General features: G+C 42.7%; 2 protein-coding genes across 3 annotated transcripts; one reads left to right on the top strand and one right to left on the bottom strand.

Annotated features, from left to right (window-relative positions):
* Nucleotides 1–691: 691 nt before the first annotated feature.
* Nucleotides 692–6,333, top strand: CUNH18orf32 (chromosome unknown C18orf32 homolog). 2 transcript variants are annotated; one of them, XM_036244940.1, is made up of 3 exons: nt 692–774; nt 4,643–4,827; nt 5,644–6,333. In XM_036244940.1, exons 2-3 carry the CDS (start codon nt 4,669–4,671, stop codon nt 5,707–5,709), a joined length of 225 nt encoding a protein of 74 aa, XP_036100833.1. In that variant the 5' UTR covers nt 692–774; nt 4,643–4,668; the 3' UTR covers nt 5,710–6,333. The 2 variants fall into 2 exon arrangements, with proteins under 2 accessions (XP_036100833.1, XP_036100834.1); XM_036244941.1 differs by having other exon boundaries at nt 706–774; nt 4,646–4,827.
* An 11,273-nt stretch (nt 6,334–17,606) lies between these two features.
* On the bottom strand, nt 17,607–18,334 carry LOC118619011 (proteasome subunit alpha type-5-like). Its single transcript, XM_036245655.1, has 2 exons — nt 18,091–18,334; nt 17,607–17,828 (listed from the first exon to the last, which is right to left on the bottom strand). Exons 1-2 carry the CDS (start codon nt 18,325–18,327, stop codon nt 17,607–17,609), a joined length of 459 nt encoding a protein of 152 aa, XP_036101548.1. The 5' UTR covers nt 18,328–18,334.
* Between the last annotated feature and the right edge of the window lie 1,916 nt (nt 18,335–20,250).

Raw genomic sequence — 20,250 nt, 5'->3', positions numbered from 1 at the left:
CAGCCCTAGGAACCACTTAAGCTATAGATAGGCCTGTTCTGACATCTCATGAAAGAAATATGTGGCCCATTGCCACTAGCTTTGATTTAGTGTTTTCAGGGTTCGTCCATGTATCTATTGATGTATAATTTGTATCCATATACTAAATTAGTTGAACATTTGGGTCTTTTTTTTTAAGCTATTACAAATAGTGCTGTTGTGCACCTTTATAAGCTTTTGTATGGGCGTGTTGAGTATAAGCCAAGAGTGAAATTGCTAGATCATGTAACTGTCCGACTTCAAAGGGGTTATGCCACTTACAAAGCCATTATCACTGAGGGTTCCAGTTTTCTCCACAAATTCACATAGCTACTTTGGTGGGAGTGAGGTGGTACAGCTGTTTTATTTAAACTAATCTCCAATTAAAGTTGACTTAGTTTACCCTGCTCTTGAATTTAATACCCTTTTTGCCAGGAGAGGATAGCCTACCTCTCCTGCAAGTGGAGTATAATTTTTCCTAGGGTGGTGAACCACTGGCACAGGCATTATTTGTTGGAGCAATGCTTTGAATTTTGCTCTCGTATTCGGAGACGAGCGCAGCCCTGCAGCCAGCAGGCTTGGAGTTTAGGGTGCAGCGTCGGGGGCACCGCCCCGGCGTCACCAATACGTCTTGTGTGTCGTCAGGCTGACGCAAGCACGTGTTTACCGGCCCTTTTTGCGGTGTCCATTGGCTCGGCTGCGGCAGGTCCCTCCCTCCGGAAGTGCAGACATTTCCACTTGGGCTTGGTGGTCGCGGTGAGTGGGGTCGGGTGGGCTCCAGCTTTCAGCCGGGGATGTGAGTCGGGGATGGGCTGTGATCTCGGCGCTGCCAGGCTGCTCCTCTGGTTCCGGGCCGGGCTGGGCTGCGCTGACCGAGCCCAGCCCGGTCGTGGCTCTCCTGCCCTGGGCCCCTCGCGGCCCCCTGCACGCTAAGGTGTATCCACCTCGCCCTCCAACGCATCCCTGCCGCTCGCCCTTCATCTCTGCCCCCGCTGCTTCCACTCACCCGCCTGGCCTCCGTCTGCCTTCCCTTTACGTCCGTTTATTCTCTTCCTTGGCCTGAATTGTCGGTTTCTTCGCTCTTCTGTTATCTTCACCACCGTTCACCCTTATTCTCGCCTATCTTTTCGGTCGTTGTCTTTCACTCAGCCTGTCCCGCTCTTGTCTCCAGTAAAATGATATGTAGAACTGGGTTACTCAGAGGGAGGTGGCGTTCCCCACTCCACCTGCCCGGTTTCTGATGGAGCCTCAACCTTTCGCTCTCTGTTCTGTTGGATTGCACTAAGTCGAATGAAAGAAAATTCCTCTCCTTCGACAGTTTTAATCCGTTTTGCTTTCTTTGTTGTAGTATCCGAGAATTGGTTTGTAGAGATTAAGTGAAAATTTTTTCAATTTATCATAGCCACCTTCTGGACCTTTCTAAGCCCCAGTTTCCACATGTATGCAGTAAATTAACTCATTGAAGAATCATTATGCAGATTAAGAGATGAAACACAGTAGCTTTATTCTGAAGAGAGTTAAAAAGTTTGATAAAAGTCATAATTTTGACAAAACTGATTTTTGTATTTGTTCTGGAGAGTTTATTTAAAACAATACATACGTACTTAATTAAAACCAAATTGCAGGTAGGTAAAAAGTCTTGATGAAGGGATAGCCAGTCATCAACTTAGCCTAGTGCTCAGAGCATTGCCAGATGTTTTGAAAGGTGTCCTTGTTTTTGAAGGTTTGGTCGGAGGAGGATTAGCATAATCATTGTGTTTTAGAAGAGGTAAGAGGCAAGAGCCTTGAGCTAGGAGACCGGACCTTAGAATTCTGGTCTTAGTTACCTTTGTGTGATCCTTGGATGAGTCACAACTTTTGACCTTTTTTTTTTTTTGACTTAACATAGCACATAATATATGCAGACACTCTTCTGAGCTTTGTGTGCATGTTGATTTATCTAATCCACATCCCTGTGAGGCAGATATTCTTATTGTCTACATTTTACACATGAGGGAAGTAAGGCACTGATTGGTTAAATAATTTGCCCAAGAACACCATAAAGAAAGTTGGGAAAGCAGATCTCAAATCCAGGCAGCTGCTAGCCAGTCTGCTTGATTACTGTGCTGTGGTACCTATAAGAGTGTGCACCACCTAAACCAGACCACCTCCAAGTCTCCAGATCTGATTCTAAATATCTATGGCCAAAACAGGGCCTACCACCCAGGAATGGAACTGGAGACCCTTCAGTCCATCCACCCACTCTCTGACTGCTGAGCAAAACTGGCCAGGGCTGACTAGGGGAACTTTTTATTTTATTATTTTTTATTTTTTTTATCCTCACCCGAGGACATTTTTCCATTTTTTGTACAGATAGAGTGGAAGAGAGAGAGAGAGAGAAACATCTACGTGAAAGGGACACATCGAGTGACTGCCACCCACACGACCAACCAGGGCTGGGGACAAACTGCAACTGAAGTACGTGCCCTTAGCGGGAACCGAACCCGGGTCTCTCCAGACCGCAGACCGACACTCTAACTGCTGAGCCAAACCGGCCAGGGCTAGGGGAACTTTTTAAAGAATCCAGTTATGAATCCTTTGTAAAATAGCTTATCATTCATTGATGTGCATTTGGGTTTTTGTTTATCATTCTTGTGAGTCATTTCATTAAGATTAAATTATGTCATTGTTCACTTGTTTTGTGAATAATTTTAAATTGCCTTATTGTAGTCATGATGCTGACTCATGATGTTGATTCAACCCATAATAAGAAAATTTAACATCCTGAATTTCTAGCCTTATGCGTGTTCTGAAGCATCTTAGTTTTTGAGGCCTACTCTAAGTGATTAAAAATTTTTGTTAATTTGCCCTGGCCAGTTTGGCTCAGCAGTTAGAGCATCGGCCTGAGGACCAGAGTCCTGGGTTTGGTTCCCACTAAGGGCATGTACCTCAGTTACAGTTTGTCCCCAGCCCCAGTTGCGGTTGTGTGGGTGGCAGCCAGTCGATGTTTCTCTCTTTTCCTCCCTCTCTCCCTCCCACTCTATCTGAAGATAAATGCAAAAATGTCCTCAGGTGAGGATAAAAAAAAAACAAGCAAACAAAAATTCTTGTGAATTTAAGAACTCTTTGGTTTAATAGTATATAGTGGAAGTAGTATTTGTTCTTTTTCAAGAAATAGCTGATTTTGAGAAATTGCAAGGTGATTTTTAGTTATCAAGAAAATTAGATGTGTTAATTTTTGAAAATAAATAATTTATAATAATTTTTTTTATTACACCGTACACCTTAATTGCCATTAAAAAGCAGTCTGGCTGGTTTGGCTCAGCAGAGGACTGAAGGGTCGAGGGTTCATTTCCCTGTCAAGGACAGGTACCTGGGTTGCAGGTGCAATTCCTAGCTTCTGTCAGGGTCATACTGGAGGCAACCAATTGATGTGCTCTCTCACATCAATGTTTTTCTCTCTCCCTTCCTCCCTCCCTCCCACTCTATCTAAAAATCAATGGAAAAATATCCTCAGGTGAGGATTAACATACATACATACATACATAAATAAAACGAAAAGCAATTATATCAAGGGAGGGTTGCCTGGAAAAGGCCAGCCAGTTTGCAGTTTAGGGAGCTTCCAAAGTGGTATCTTAGATACTTAGCATTGTAGGTTTGGCTCATCAATATTGTCCTTGAAGATGATTAGGTCATTATTGGAGTATAAGTCATAATTACCAAGCCCTTTAATGTTTTGTCTTCCTTTGTTTCATGTGTAAATTAAGATAACAAGGGTACCCAACCTCCCTAGGTTTCGGATTAAATGAGCTATACCGTTGTCCTTCAGTGTCCTCAGGGATTGGTTTCTGGACACCTCGCCGCCACCACCACCCCCAATACCAAAATCCCCAGGTGCTTGAGTCCCCTCTGTATAATGGTGTAGTATTTTTAGGCTACAGTATGCCTACACATCACTTTATTTGCATGGATTCATCAAGGTGCTCTGTACATGGCAAATTCAAGTTTTGCTTTTTGGAATTTTCTAGGTTTGTTTTTTTTTCCAAATATTTCTATTTGGGGTTGATTGACTCCATGATGCCAAACCTGGGGATACAGAAGGCTAGCTATATATGGAAAGTGTTTAACTGCCTAGCACCTAGCACATGTTGGTGTCTTTCCTTTATCATTAAATTTATGGTTGGGAAGCAATGACTAGAGGGGTTTGAAGGCAGGAACTTCGCTATTATTATCGTGCCTACCACCTATTATTCCCTTAGCTGGCAAATAACAGCATCTTTAATCGATTTATTTTTTTACTATGTTTTTATTTATTTTTTTAGAGAGAGAGAGAGATGGAAACATCAGTGTGGGAGAGAAACATTGATTGGCTGCCTTCTGTATGCCTCCTTCTGGGGATGGAGCCCACAGCCCGGGCATGTGCCCTGACTGGGAATCGAACCGGGACCTCTCAATCTATGGGACAACACTCAATCCACTGAGCCACACCAGCTGGGCTTAAATAGATTCTTGCTTTTAGTTAATAAATATGATCTAAGTTTTTCATTCAATGTAAAAATAGTCCTTTCGGATATCTTAATCTAGGTAAATTCCTTTAGTTATTAATCTATGATGCACTAATTTGTTTTTTCTTTATGTCCATCAGCAGTTCAGGAGTTCACACCTGGGACAATGGTGTGCATTCCTTGTATCGTCATTCCAGTTCTGCTCTGGGTCTACAAAAAGTTCCTGGAGCCATACATATACCCTCTGATTTCCCCCTTTGTTAGTCGTATGTGGCCTAGTAAAGCTATGCAAGAATCCACTGATAAAGGCAAAGTAGACTATAAGGTAAGAACATTAAAATGCCTTGAATAAGGAAGGATGGGTGAGGGGGTGGTACAGTCAGAGTAAAATACTTGGCTTTTGGAAGGGCAAGTTCTTGGAACCAGAAGCTTCAACAGTGTGTCTTAATTTCCTTTTTTAAATAGGGGTCTCAGGAGCACGCCAGTGCCTCTCCCGTCCCCCTCTGCTTCCCCCCAGGCACATTACCTTTGCCTTTCCTTCTTCCAAGCTCCGAGGGCCCTCCTTTTGCTTCTGTAACTTGTTTCCTGAGCCTGCGCAGCCCAGATGGCTCACTTCTACCTTTGTAACTTTCTAAGTAAACTTTCTCTTACAATCTGAAAAAAAAACAAAATAGGGAGTTTGGGTGACTTTTTAAAGAATTAATTAACGTTTGGTTTAAACTAACTAAAGTTTTAAGCTAGTCCTCTGATTAATGCATGTGCTCCTTGCCTTATGGCCAAGATAATAACCAGTAAGTCCTGGCTGATGAGAGTCACGGTAAATAGCTAATGGGTGAGAAGAGATCATACTAAAATCAGCCAGTTTCACTGCTTGATAACTTCGGTAGGAGACTTAGAGAATCAGAGTTTTGTTTTGTTCTTTTAACAACATGAAGTTATTTTTTTTAAATGAATATTTGGGCAACCTGTTGTCTAGCATTGGTGCTTGTTAGGTTCAACTTCTGTGCGTTCAGCTGCGTTAAGTCATCCGCACATACCCAGAAGCATTTTTTTCATTCTGAAGTTTGTCAGTTGTTTTCAAAGAGAATATCTCCTATGATGAGTATCTTGTAATAATCTCTAAAATGGTTTTTCATTTTAGGGTGCAGACATAAATGGACTACCAACGAAAGGACCAACAGAAATCTCTGATAAAAAGAAAGACTAAAGTGATTGTCCTAGAGGACCTCATTGTTCTCAAAATGGACCTAATAATCTGAAGCACCTTCTTTGTAATTGTCTCTGACCTTTTTCTCTTAGACCAGAATCGGGATCGACAGTTTTGATATTTACCTGGTACTAATCAGGAAATATATGGTATTTATATTTAAAATGTATTTAGTTATATTTAATGATCTTATTCCCAAGCTTTTTTTTCATTAAATAGCTTTAATAATATGAATAAATAGAAGGTTTGCGCCAATAGACACTGTTACTAAATCAGGTTACTAAATCATTACCTAAACAACTTGGGCTTCTAGCTTTTGTTCAGGCTCTTCAAATTTGAGTAGAGTATATTTTTACTGTGAAACAGTGCAATGAGACTGTGGTGAGATGAAAGGGAGTTTTTGGAGATGATAGTGACTTGAAACAAAAAGTTATAATTACTGCCCAACACAATGAAGCCCTTTATCTATAAGAGTAGTAGTTACTGGTTATTATTCTGAGGAAAATAACAAACACAGGAAATTTCTTTGAAATAAATGGAACATCTTTTACATAAATGTCATGTATATTATAAAATTCTAATCTTTGTTGCATTCCTTCTATTCCTACAAAATGTATTAAATATTCAGTTTCGTTTACGGTTTCTTTTTTTTTTTTTTAATTTAAATATTTTTAAATGGACATTTTTCACCACATCAGAAAGCAGAATTATAATAGCATGATGGCATGTGGATGGTTCTGAGACAGGAATATTATTTTTCTTTTTTTAAAGAGTACATGGCAGCCCTGGTCGGTTTGGCTCAGCGGCTAGAGCGACAGCCTGCGGACCAGTGAGTCACGGGTTCCGGGCACGTACCTCGGTTGCAGTTCCTCCCTGGCCCTGGTCGGGGTTGTGTGGGAGGCAACCAGTTGGTGTGTTTCTCTCACATCCATGTTTCTCACCCCCCCCCGCCCCCACCTCTCTCCTTCCCTCTCACTCATCGGAAGATAAATGGAAAAATATCCTCAGGTGAGGATTAAAATGCAAAACAAACAAAAAAGAATAGATTGCATAACAAGACACTCCAAAACTTAGTGGTTTTCAGCAACAGTGACCTGACTGGGCAGTTCTTTGCTGGCCTGGGCCGCTCCCCTGGGCTGCTTCACTTTAGGGACCTAGACATGCTCAGAGGTGATGAGCCGGATCTTTATATCATGCTTATTCCCTCTGAGGCATGGAGTGCTTGGAAGGGACTTCTGCCTTTGGGTCCCCAGTGAAGTCCTGGGTCCTAACTGAGGCTCTGTTAAGCGATATGTCTGATGAAGTCATTGATTCACCCTGAACTTCATTTGATAGAAATCAGTAGGTTTCAAGTGTTCTGAGGGATAAGATAAATTCCCTTTAGCAAGTAAATTCAGTTGATTAATTTAGTTATTTAAGGTATTAAAATAGCAGATGTTCCAGTAAACAATGCAATGGAAAGTTAGAAGTTCATGTTCTTTCACTATTCATTTCTTTTTACGGCTCCACAAATGTAACCACTCTTAGTTCTTTTGTGTAGCCTTCTAGCAACTTTCTTAAAATTCATTTGTTTTTATTAAATATATAATTTTTAAAAATCATAATATTGCAAGATGTATAATGTCCCATTCCCTTAGTCCCCAAAGGCTTTACGCATTTAGCTGTTGCTTTTGTCTTGTGTTTTATGTCTGTATTTCTAAATAATACATATAGCCTGGCCAGTGTGGCTCAGTGGATTGAGTGTTGTCCCATGGACTGTGAGGTCCTGGTTCCATTCCCGGTCAGGTCACATGCCCAGGATTGCAGGGTCAATCCCTAGTAGGAGGCGTGCATTAGGCAGCCAACTGATGTTTCTCCCTCACATCAATGTTTCTAACCTTTTCTAAAAAAATTAAGAAAAACATAAAAATAATAATACTCTCCCTCCTATTTATCTATCTGAAGATAAATAGAAAAATGTCCTCTGCCCTGGCCGGTTTGGCTCAGCGGTTAGAGCGTCGGCCTGCGGTCCCGAGAGACCCGGGTTCGGTTCCCGCTAAGGGCATGTACCTTGGTTGCAGTTTGTCCCCGGCCCTGGTCGGTCGTGCGGGTGGCAGCCACTCGATGTGTCCCTTTCACATCGATGTTTCTCTCTCTCTCTCTTCCTCTCTCTCCCTCCCACTCTACCTGAACAATAAATGTCCTCGGATGAGGATTAAAAAAAAAAAAAAAAAAAAAAAAAAAAAAAAAGAAAAATGTCCTCTGGTGAGGATTTAAAAAAATTAATGATTATATGTATACATACATACACACACACTACCGTTTTTCAAGCTGTGAGCTTTCTTCATTACTGACTTCCTGCCATGGTTGACATACAGCTGTTTTACACTGTATTCCCTCAACTTCTCCCACACATCTTCTATATAGGTTTTGGTAAATTTTGGTTAAGTCATTAATCAGTGTTTATATCATTCATGAGTGTGCCACATGTCTTCCATTTGCTTCTCCAAATCTCTGCTCCTTTGACTGCTTTGCTGCCCAAGAAAGCTGCATGGACTACATCCACAGACTTCCCGTGGCCTCTGCGCTCTGTCGGGTTTGGCCAGTGGGGGTCTGCAGCAGGGATGGGAAGGAGGGAGGTAAGAAAGGAGTAAGGTTGGGGTATTTATTCCCTTGGCTCCCTCCTTTCAAGGTCTCTTCAGATCAAGTGTGTTCCTCAGCCAAAATGTACCTCAAGGTGGCCAACTCCACATGATTCCCTTCAGTTTCCACTAACCTTTCCCTCTCCTTGTCCTTTTGGAGCTAGGGGTAATAACACATCTCACTCCTGGCTCTGGGTCATTGCTTTACCTAGGTGCCATATGGTTTTTGGGACACCAATTGATACAATGAGCATAAATACTGCCTGCTGTATAGATTATATGAGGTATGATGGTTTTCTTTATATGCAGTGTTGCTTTCCTGGAGTTATTAATTATCTTGCCCTCCCACTACACTTCCTGTCTTGAATGGTTGTTGCCAGGACCTGATGCCCAGTGGCAGTTCTTTGGACTTGCCTTAGCTACTCCTGTGTTGTTTCCTGAATCCTACATCCTCCTCTTTCGTGGTTTATTCCCTCATTTTTTGCAGCACACCAGTTTTCTAATTCAATACTGCTAAGAGTTTGAGTGTGGATAATTTTGGAAAGATCCCCCAGGTCATTGCAGTTCATCTAAACCCACCCTCCCTGAGAATGACAGGTCTTCCAAGGCCTTTTCCACTTCTAACACTAAAGGAGTGAAAAAGAACATTAGGATGAAGAATAACAATAGCCCATTTGTTTGAATAAGTTTATGAAAAGTATTTTATTTCTATTTTTTTCTTTATTGATTTTAGAGAGAGGAAGGTGGAGGGAGAGAGAAATGGAAACATCAATGAGAGAACATCGATTGGCCACCTCCTGCATGCCCCCCACTGGGGATCTGGCCCGCAACCGGGGCGTGTGCCCCATCAGGAATTGAACAGGTGACCTCTTGGTGCATGGGTGGATGCTCAAACACCAAGCCACAAGAACTGAGCATGGAAAGTATTTTTATGAAAAATTCATTATTTTGTTCATTTTTTTCTTTCCTACAATCTGTCACCATATATTTCAAGGTTCCCTTTCTAGTAAGAGTTACTACCTAAACCTGATGGCACTGTGCAAGTGCATTTCACACACGGTCTTATCTGATCCTTATAAAACTTTGATCCTTATAAAAATACAATCAAAGAGACAGAATAACAGAGTTTAAATGTTATGTGGAGAGTCTAGGATTTCAAAGACATACTTTTACCTTAAAGTATTGACCACCTACTGGGATGGCTCAGTGGTTGAGCATCAACCTGTGCACCAAGAGGTCGCTGGTTTAATTCCTGCTTGGGGCACATGCCCGGGTTGTGGGCTTGATTCCCTGCAGTAGGCAGCCGATCAATGTTTCTCATTGATGTTTCTCTCTCTCCCTCTCCCTTTCTCTCTCTCTAAAATAATCAATAGAAACATATATTGACCCTCTACAGAGCAATCACAACTGTTGATACCTTGTTAGACCTTAGTGGGAGCAATTGGGTGGAAATGGAGAGGAATTTAGACTAACCACTGTTTATGGATTTTTTTAAGTTTCAATGTGCCCACCTTGTAGCATGACTGTTTAACTTACCTAATTTATTTTCGCCTTAGGTAATTTTAACTGTATTTCCTGTCTTTGTGAGCTGGTTTATTTTTTTCAGGTAATTATTCAAGGCTCACCTGAAAGACCCTGGTTTTGTCTTTTTGTTTGTTTTTTCTTTTTTTTTTTTGGTACGTGCCCCTAGCGGGAACCAAACCCAGGACTCTCTGGTCCGCAGGCCGACACTCCAATCCCTGAGCCAAACCGGCCAGGGCTGTTTTTTCATTATTAAGCTGCCTTAGTAGTCTAACAGGTGAGTCAGCAGTTTCTCAAAGTGACCAGCACTGATATGTTGATCTATTTAACAGATTGAAAATAATTTTTAACCACTAATTTTCAGCCTCCTGAACTCTAAAGCTAAATATTGTGGGTTCACTCATAATCAAAAGGAGGAAGGGGAGGGGAGTTTCCTTGGGAGCCCCAGGGAGCCGGTCAGTCCTCAAAGCATATTCATGAACATGGTGGCAGTTCCATAAGGGAGAAGCACAGATGGGCAAACGTGTTTATGGGAAGCAGGAGGTTGAAACTGAGAAGAGCTGTAGATAAACTGAGGGGCCAGTGTGTGGTCGAGTAGGCACAAAATAGACTAAATGCTCCAAATATTGAGCTTATGTGGACTCTTGGGCACATTTAGCTCAACCCTGTCATTTCTACTAAGGGCAAAAAATATTTAAAGAAGTACCTTAGATGCTGGAACAAGACAGGAATGGAGTCTCCTGCAGGACTGCTGTGTACAGTTGTGCTGAGTGCATTGCCCAATGCAGAGGGCTTCATTCACATGGACAACAATGTAAATGATGCCCCAAGACCTATTATCTTGTACTCCCACAGCCATACTCAGAGTTCCTGCTCCTTGTGACTCAGCAGGTGACATTTCGTATTTCCTTGGTATATTCATTTTGTGTTGCTGCATAACAAATTACCAAAAACTTCGTGGCTTAAAACAACACAAATGTGTGGTCTCCTGGTTTCTGTGGGTTAGAAATCCAAGATTGGTATGGCTGGGTTCTCTGCTCAGGATTTCACTAGGCTGAAATCAGGATGTTTGAGTGGGTCTGCAGCTGTCTGGGCTTCCAAGTTCACTGGGTGTCAGCAGAACTCATTTTCTTGAGGTTGCAGGACTGAGGTCCCTGTTTTTCTTCTAGTCAGCAGGGGACTGCTCTCAGCTCCTAGAGGCTGTTCCTTGGCATGTGGCCCCCATAAGCAGCTGGCACAGGATTTTCACTTTCCTCCAGGGCAGCCAGAGTGCATCTCTGACTTCTAATGTGAGATGAGCAGAGAAAATTCTCTGCTTTTAAAGGGCTCATGTGATTAAACCAGACCTACCTAGATAATTTTCCTATTTTAAGGCCAACTTATTTGTGACCTTAATTATAACTGCAAAATCCCTTCACAGAAGTGCCTAGTTTAATATTTGATTGGTGTTTGGGAGAACACCAGGGGCAGGAACCTGGGGGTGGTAGGAACATGTTAGAAGTCTGCCAACCACACCTGACCCCTTTGCTGACTAATGATTCTACTCCTTCAATTACTTGGGAATCCACCCATCAGTGCCCCCAGGCTGCACTAATTTGAAATTCCAACCAGTTTATAATCTTGACATTTAAAGAGCTACTCAGGAGAGCTGTTTCTGGCCCATATTAGATGGCTAGAAATAATTTCAGATGAGGGAAGGAGGAAAGCAGTTAAATAGTGTATTCACAGAAGAAAGGCTCATAAACATGGAAACATGTTTCAGCAGGGAAATGCAATTTAAAACCAAAATGGAACACTCCAGAATGGTTAAAATAAAGATCAAGTGTTGGGAGGACGAACAGAAGGGGTTCTCGTACACAGCCAGTGACAGTGTAAATTGGTGCGGCTACTTTGAAAAGAATTTGGTATTATCTGTTCAAAGTTGAACATGCACATACACATCTTGTGGGACTGAACCCTTAACCTGTGAAATCTGATGCTGTCTCTGAGTAGGTAGTGTCAGTATTAAGTTGACTTCTCAGACACCAGCTGGTGTTGGAAAATTGCTTGGTGATGGGAGGGAACACCCCTCCCACACATTGGACATTGGTAGAAGATTCCTTTTAGCCACATTTAAACACCACACCCTCTGGTTCCCTTCTCCCTTTCAGAGGTTCTCTGGCCCTGTGCCCCACAGGCTTCTGCAGGTGACCTTGCACTACAAACAGCTGGGTGCCAAGTGCGTCTTTCACAGGACAGTGAGCTCCTTGCAGACAGCCACCTCCCACAGTGCCTCAGGGGTTACGTTTGCTACATGTTTGGGAACTAAATAGAAAAAAGGACAGCAAAATTAGAAATTGCCAAATGCTCAATCAATAAATTACCCGAGTCTCTCCCCCTGACATTTTAGTAGTATTTAATAGGGCAGTCTCAATGACCTTGTCAAACAGTTAAGCCATCACTCTGACACCTGGTGACCCAGCAGAGGGCTTGGAGGTTTGGGTCACTGCTCTTCTGTTGTCTTTTCTCTAGATATCCCCGTCCTCATTCTCCACACAATGACAGGGTATAACACAGACTAGGTCATAAGTCCTTTAGGCTCATGCTAACTTCTGGGAGGCCCATGTTGCCTAAGGAGACCAGCAGTCTCATGCATAGTTAACATCCTTCTATAAAACTTAATCATGTTTTATATGAAAATAACTTTCACATAATTTGGTTCATTGGCACCAATAAATCTGATCATGTCCTCTGAGGTCAATTATAGTTCTTCAAATCTTCCCTAGATTAGTTGTTTTTACCCAGTGTTGTGGATTGAATTATGTCGCTCGCTCCAAGTTCATATGTTTAAGTTCTAAGCCCCGGTACCTCACAATGTGACCTTGTTTGGAAACGGTCATTGCAGATGGAATTAGTGGAGATGAGGTCATTAGGGTGGATCTTAATCCAGTATGACTGGTGACCTTATAAAAAGAGGTAATTTGGGCACAGAGACTCATACAGAGAGAACAAGCACCATGAGGAGATGAAGGCAGAAATTGAGGTGATTCTTCTACAAGTCAAGGAAAGCCAGAGATAGCCAGCAAACCACCAGAGACTAGAGGACAGCTGCTCCCTCACAGCCCTCAGAAGGAACCAACTCTGTCCGTACCTGATTTCGGACTCTGGCTTTCAGAACTATGAGACAATAAATTTCCGTTGTTGAAACCACCCAGTTTGTGGTATTTTTATCACAGCAGCCCTAGCGAATTAACACACCCAGATGTTAGCTCATTTGAGTTTGACCATCAGGATGAATCTTGCCACCCTGGTGGTGCTGCTGCCCAAAAGAGCCCTGTCGTGGCCTTTGCCCGTGAGTGAGAGTGGGCTCTGCGGCCAGACTGCCCGCGTTTGAATCCCCACTTGCTAGCTTTGTGATGTCGGTACGTTCATCTAACTTGCGAGTGTAAATGTTGATGATGAGTAAGTGCTATTCTGGAGGGTTGTAATGACTATTAAAGGGGTTAGTATACCTGAAACTTTGACAACAGTGCCTGGCACAGGCAAGTGTTTTCAAAATTTCATTAATATTAACCCTGGCTGGTTTGGCTCAGCAGTTGGAGCGCTGGCCTGCAGACCAAAGGGTCTCCGGTTCAATTTCTGCTTAAGGGCACTTACTTGGGTTGCAGGTTCAATCCCTTTCCCTGGTCTGGGTCATGGGGGAGGCAACCAAGTGATGTGTCTCTCTCACATCGATGTTTCTCTCTCTCTCTCAAGAAAGGAAAAAAAGCCCTGGCTGGTTTGGCTCAGCGGTTAGAGCATCGGACTGCGGTCCAGAGAGACCCAGGTTCGGTTCCTGCTAAGGGTATGTACCTTGGTTGCAGTTTGTCTCTGGCCCTGGTTGGTCGTGTGGGTGGCAGCCACTCGATGTGTCCCTTTCACATTGATGTTCCACCCCCCGCCCCAACTCTATCTGAACAAAAAATGGAAAAGTGTCCTCGGGTGAGGATTTAAAAAAAAAAAGAAAAACATCATTAATATTAGTTTGTGACTCATCCTAATGTGTCCCCAGAGTAGGACACAGTGACAACTGCACAGAGCCCCCTCTCCTGGGTTCCGCGAGCAGTGATGCAGTAGACAGCTCCTCTGAGGAGGAAAACCATGAGGAACTGTCACCACAGTACTGGATGGCCAGTGGCTTTCTCCCCAGGCTCAGCCTCAGGCTCAGAAAAAGGAAGGGTGAATGGGGACTCCGTGGACATAGATGTACAGCGGGGCTCTCCTGCAGGCAGGAAGGAATGGAGAATTCATTGTGTAGCCTCTCACTCTGCCAAGCAGGCAGCAGCCTGGAACTGTGGAGTCCCTGCCTTCTGAGCACTCAGCGCGGTCTGCAGTGGTGTCTGCCAACAGCTGGCATCGCGGGACGGTTCTCACAGCGTCAGGCAAGGCCTTAGCTAGATGATGCCCGCTCAGCGCGCTGGCTGTGTGGTCCTCGTCCAAATCCTCTCATGTCCCTAGACTCAGTTCCTTGTGTCTAAAATAAAGGGACTTAGTTCATTATCAGTGCCCCTTCCCAGTTGTAATTTTATTTGATCACCTGTTCAGCCAGCCTCTGCTTGAACACATGTAGGAACTGGAATCTCGCTTTTATTCCAGATAGACAAGTTCATTACTAGCAAGCTTACTTCCACTTACCGCCATTTGGGAAGTGCTTCCCAAGTCATTAAACAACTCTCTACACCAACCCTTTCTTATGGGGTCGTTTGGAGGTGTACGCAAAATAATAGCGCATAGCTCAAAGCAAATAGCCCATAATGTGAATTGTTAACTATTAGTACTGATATTGTTGTCAGTAAATTCTTTTATGAAACTGAAATCTGCATCCTGTAACTTTAAGCCTTTGGTCTTAATTTGATTCCCTGGGACAACACAAAATAAGTTTGTCATGCCCCCTGAGAACATTTGATTTAAGTTTATCTGCCTGTTCATACCCAGTTCCATCAGCCATTCCACATCTGACATGATTTACAGACCTCTCGCCATCCCGACTGCCCTTCCCAGGTTAATCTGGTTCAGGTTAATCCACAGCCTGCTTCAGAGGAGGGCCCGTGAACTGGCCGATATAGTGTGTGAGTTATTACCAACTGGCTTGTGCAGGTGAACCAACATTTATTGAAGAAGGCATGCCACATGTGCTGCTTAATTTAATTCTCAGCAACCACAAGCTCTGAGTGAGGTATTACTGTCTCCATTTTACAGACAGAAAAACTTGGTTGGGAGAGGTTAAGTAGCTGTCCAGGAATTCACGTTTGTGTTCCCCCCAAATACATAACCCTACCCCGCAATGGGGTGGTATTAGGAGGTGGGGCCTTTTGTAGGTAATTAGATTTACCTGAGGTCATGATAGCTGAGCCCTCATGTGGGATTAGTATCTTTACGAGAAGAGACTAGAGCTTTCTTTCTCTGCCACGTAAGATACAATGAAAAGATGCCATCTGCAAACCAGGAAAAGGGTCAGAACTGGGCACCAGATATGCCAGTGCCTTGACCTTGGACTTTCATTCAACAAAACTATGAAAATAAATGTCTGTTGTTTAAGCCACTCAGTTGGTGGTATTTTGTTAGAACAGATAACTAAGAACTGACTACGAGAGTAGCGTTCCCAACATCGTTCAGCTCATAATTATGGAACCAGAATTCAAACACAGGTCTGACTCCAAAGGTCTGCTCTTTCTTGGGGAAGTAGGAAACCTGAGCACTGTTGTTGCAACAGGCTCGAAACAATAATCTGGAAATAGTATTTTTTTTTATTTTAAGGAACATAGTATTTTTTTTTATTTTAAGGAACATATATTTTTTTTTTATCCTCCCCTGAGGACATTTTTGCATGTATCTTCAGATAGAGTGGGAAGGAGAGAGGGAGGAAGAGAGAGGGAAACATTGATGTAAGAGAGGAGATACATTGACTGGCTGCCACCCACATGACCCCAACCTGGGCTGGGGACAAACTGCAACCGAAGTAGGTGCTTCGGGAACTGAACCTGGGATTCTCTGGTCCATGGGCTGACACTCTAACCGCTGAGCCAAATTGGCCAGGACTAGTATTTTTAAATATTTTTAAAATTGATTTTTAGAGAGAGAGGAGGGGAAAGAGAGAGAGAGAGAAGCATCCACTGGCTGCCTCCTGCATACCCTTCCCCCACCCCCCAATGGAGATCAAGCCCAAAACCCGTGCATGTGCCCTGACCAGGAATCAAACTGGCAACCCTTCAGTGCACAGGATGACACCCACCCAACTGAACCACACCGGCCAAGGCTGGGCATAGTCTTAATCCTGCTTGCAGAGTGGCCTTCCTTAAGGTAAAAGGTCCTTTTTGGTTCTTTAGGTTCTAAAAAGAGAGTCAGCCCCACTGTAGATGAAGACTATTCACACACAAAATGTATATAAAACTTGCAGCACAGAAGAGTGCACTCCAGACCTTGTAAACCAGTAATTATAAAAAGAAAAGCCCGGCAGGCTTTGAAGAACACCTGGTCTACCAATTCGGCTCCACTTCATGCCCCTCCCTTCTTTTTCTTCTGTGATTCATATTGCAGTTTTATGTATTTCATGTGTTTGCAAGTCACCTTAAATACTTTTAGAAAGAAGAGTATAAACAAACTCTTTCCCTTTTACTACATCATCTCTGGACTGAACTTTCTGGAATATGAGCAAGTTCTTTTAGTAGCCTGCACTACTTAGTGAGTTTACAGTCATCGAATACCTTCTAGGATTCTTTTATTTGAACCAGATACTACTCTAATTCTAGTTTCCAGTCTACAGCATTTCAAATTTAAGTGTACTTATTTTTTTTATATACAAAATTCACACAGTACAAGAGTGCACACAGCCTGGCTGGTGTGGCTCAGTTGGTTGAGCATTGTCCCATGCACCAAGAGGTCGCCAGTTCAATTCTGGTCAGAGCATATGCCTGGGTTTCGGGATTGATCCCCAGTAGGGGGCATGAAAGAGGCAGCCCTATAGATCAGTGGTTTTCAACCTTCCTAATGCCAAGACCCTTTAATACAGTTCCTCATGTTGTATGTGGGCGTATCTGCATGTCGGTGGACCCGCCTGGAGACCGATAGAGAAGTGGTGTCTTGGTTCCTAAGACCATTGGAAATATGTGTTTTCCCATGGTCTTAGGTGACCCCTGTGAAAGGGTCGTTTGACCCTCAAAGGGGTCGCGACCCACAGGTTGAGAGCTGCTGCTATAGATGTTTATCTCTCTCTGATGTTTCTACCTCACTCTCCTTCTCCCTTCCTCTCTCTGAAATCAATTAAAAAACAAACAAAAGAGTGCACACAGATAAAAATTTCTTCCTCCGACCCTAGTTTCCAGGCACCCTGTTCCCCTCCTAGGAGACACACTCACTGGTTTCTTCTTCTTCTTCTTCTTCTTCTTCTTCTTCTTCTTCTTCTTCTTCTTCTTCTTCTTCTTCTTCTCCTTCTCCTTCTCCTTCTCCTTCTCCTTCTCCTTCTCCTTCTCCTTCTCCTTCTCCTTCTCCTTCTCCTCCTCCTCCTCCTCCTCCTCCTCCTCCTCCTCCTCCTCCTCCTCCTCCTCCTTCTTCTTTAAAAGTTTTTCTTTATTTCAGGATTGCCTTTATGTACAGACATCATTTTAAAAAATACGCATACACTGGAGATTTCCCAAGGAATAGGAGTTGGAAATAAAAGTTCAGGGCAATCAGGAGAACTGAAATTGTCCCAGAGAAGCTCTGAGGATCACATTTCCTTAACTGTCCTTGATAACCTCTTCAAGTTCTTGCTTTGTGAACATGGGGAAATTCTGGCCAGGCTGCACCATGGCTAGCTCTGATCGTTGTATTCAGCTTCTCCTCCATTCCTTGTTTAGTGAAGACCTGATGGCTTCTTTCAGAGTCATAGACATGGTAAACTTCTTGTAAGGAGCTCTGGGCAACCTCTGAAGCAGAGCCAATCGCTCCAGCCTCACACTGTACAAAGGTCCCAGATGGCCCTGGCCAGTTTGGTTCAGCGGTTAGAGCGTCGGCCTGCGGTCCTGAGAGACCCGGGTTCGGTTCCCGCTAAGGGCGCGTACCTCGGTTGTAGTTTGTCCCCAGCCCTGGTCGGTTGTGCGGGTGGCAGCCACTCGATGTGTGCTTTCACATCGATGTTTCTCTCTCTCTCTCTGTTCCTCTCTCTCCCTCCCACTCTACCTGAACAAAAAATGGAAAAATGTCCTCGGGTGAGGATAAAAAAAAAAAAAGGTCCCAGATGGGTCATATGAAACAGTTGAGGTTCTTTCTCATCACCTCCTCCAAATAACAGTGCTACTCCAAAGGGACAAGACATGGCACCCAGATCTACATCTTCTTCTCCAAACCGTAGAGCCAGATTGGATACAGCCTGGGTCATGCTCTCCACCATCATTGTCTCATTGTAGGTGAACCAATGGTTCTGTGTCTCCACTCTGGCTTTATCAATTAAAATCTTAGCATCAGCAATTAGCCCACTCATGGCACAGCCTATGAGTGTCAATCTCTACAATTTTCTCAATGCTGCTTGGCTCCATGACGGGGGAGGTAATTCTCTTTTCCACAACTAGGCACATCCCCTCTGATGTCTGAATTCCAATGTCTGTAGAACCAAGCTTGATAACCTCAGTAGCATATTCCACTTGAAACAATCTTCCTTCAGGAGAAAAAGTATTCACACCTCTGTTGTACTCAGACCAGGCAAGGAACAAGTGAAGGGTGGGAGAAGGGGGCAGTGGCTACACGGGGACTTTGGAGGCTCACATAAATGTACTGGCATCCAGCTCCCCCACTGCCACACAACCAAGGCCCTCCCGGTTTCTTCTTTATATTTCCAGAGATAGTCTCTGTATGCACAAGCAAATATATACAGATGTATGTATTTTACTTGATTTTTTAAATGACAAAAAATAGCACACTATATGTACTTTTTGGTTTCCTTTTTTCAATTAAAAGTATATCTTGAAGATCAGTAGATATTAGATTGTTTTCTGTCTTTCAATGCTTCAGAAATACTATAGTTACTCCTAATAACAGACCCTCAAAATATATAAAGCAAAAATTTCCAGAATTGAAGGGAGAAATAGTTCTACAATAGTCAGAGACTGAACTATCCCACTTTGAATAGAACAACCAGACAGAAGAAAAGCAACGAAATAGAGGGCTTGAATAACACAATAAACCAACTAAATCTAACAGACAAATACAGAACACTACGCAACAACAACAGAATGCATATTCTTCTCAAGTGTACGTAGGATATTCTCTAGGTAAGACCATATGTTAAACCACAAATTAAGTCTGACTAGATTGAAAGATAGGTATCATACAAAGTATCTTATCTGACCATAATGGGAAGAAGTTAGAAATCAATTACAGACAGAAAACAAGAAAATTTACAGATTTATAAAAATTAATAAAATCTTAAACAACCTGTGAATCAAAGAAGAAATCAAAAGAAAAATTAGAAAATATCTTGAGACAATAAAACCAAAAACATAATGTACCAAAACCTATGGAACACAGTGAAACTAATAGTAAATGGAAATTTTACAGCTATAAATGCTTACATTAAAAATGATCTTAACCCTGGCTGGTATGGTTCCTTTGGCTGAGCACTGTCTATGCACTGAAAATTTGCCAGTTTGATTCCCGGTCAGGGCACATGCCCAGATTTTGGCTTTGGTCCCTTTGGGGTGTATATGGGAAGCAACTGATTGATGGTTCTATCTTACATCGATATTTCTCTCCCTCTCTTTCCCTCTCTCTAAAATCAATAAAAACAAAAAGCAAAACAAAACAAAACAAAACACAAACAAAAAAAAGGTGAAAAAAAAAAGAGATCTGCCCTGCTGGTTTTGCTCAGCGGTTAGAGCGTCGGCCTGCGGTCCAGATAGGCCTGAGGTTCGCTTCCCACTAAGGGCACGTCCCTCTGTTGCAGTTTGTCCCTGGCCCTGGTTGGGTCGTGCAGGTGGCAGCCACTTGATGTGTCCCTTTCATGTTGATGTTTCTCTTTCTCTCTCTCTCTTCTTCCCACTCTATCTGAACAAAAAATGGAAAAATGTCCTTGGGTGAGGATAAAAAAAAAGAGAGATCTTAAATCAACAACTTAACTTTCAATTTAAGGAACTAGAAAAATAACAATAAACTAAACCCAAAGCTATCAGAGGAAGGAAATAGTAAAGATTAGAGCAGAGATCAACAAAATAGAGAATTACAAAACAGAGAAAATCAATGAAATGAAAAAGTGGCTTTTCAAAATGATCAACACAACTGACAAATTTGTAGCTACTTTGACTAAAAAAGAGAGTGAAGATTCAAATTACTAAAGTCAGGAATAAAAGTGGAATTACTACTGATGCTACAGAAATAAAACATTATAAGAGAAAACTATGACCCACCTGGT

The sequence above is a fragment of the Molossus molossus genome, unplaced genomic scaffold (assembly GCF_014108415.1).
Source record: "Molossus molossus isolate mMolMol1 unplaced genomic scaffold, mMolMol1.p scaffold_m16_p_6, whole genome shotgun sequence".
Lineage (NCBI taxonomy): Eukaryota > Metazoa > Chordata > Mammalia > Chiroptera > Molossidae > Molossus > Molossus molossus.
Note: the sequence above shows the minus strand (reverse complement) of the source record. Positions and strands in the feature narration are given on the sequence as shown.

Bases quoted from the DNA above. Each gene is read 5' to 3' on its own strand.
- CUNH18orf32 (XM_036244940.1), top strand. From the start codon at position 4,669: ATGGTGTGCATTCCTTGTATCGTCATTCCAGTTCTGCTCTGGGTCTAC. The intron at 4,828-5,643 runs GTAAGAACATTA...TTTTCATTTTAG, and splicing joins AAGGCAAAGTAGACTATAAG to GGTGCAGACATAAATGGACT.
- LOC118619011 (XM_036245655.1), bottom strand. From the start codon at position 18,327: ATGAGTGGGCTAATTGCTGATGCTAAGATTTTAATTGATAAAGCCAGA. The intron at 17,829-18,090 runs ACCCATCTGGGA...CCAAACTGGCCA, and splicing joins AACCTCAACTGTTTCATATG to GGGCCATCTGGGACCTTTGT.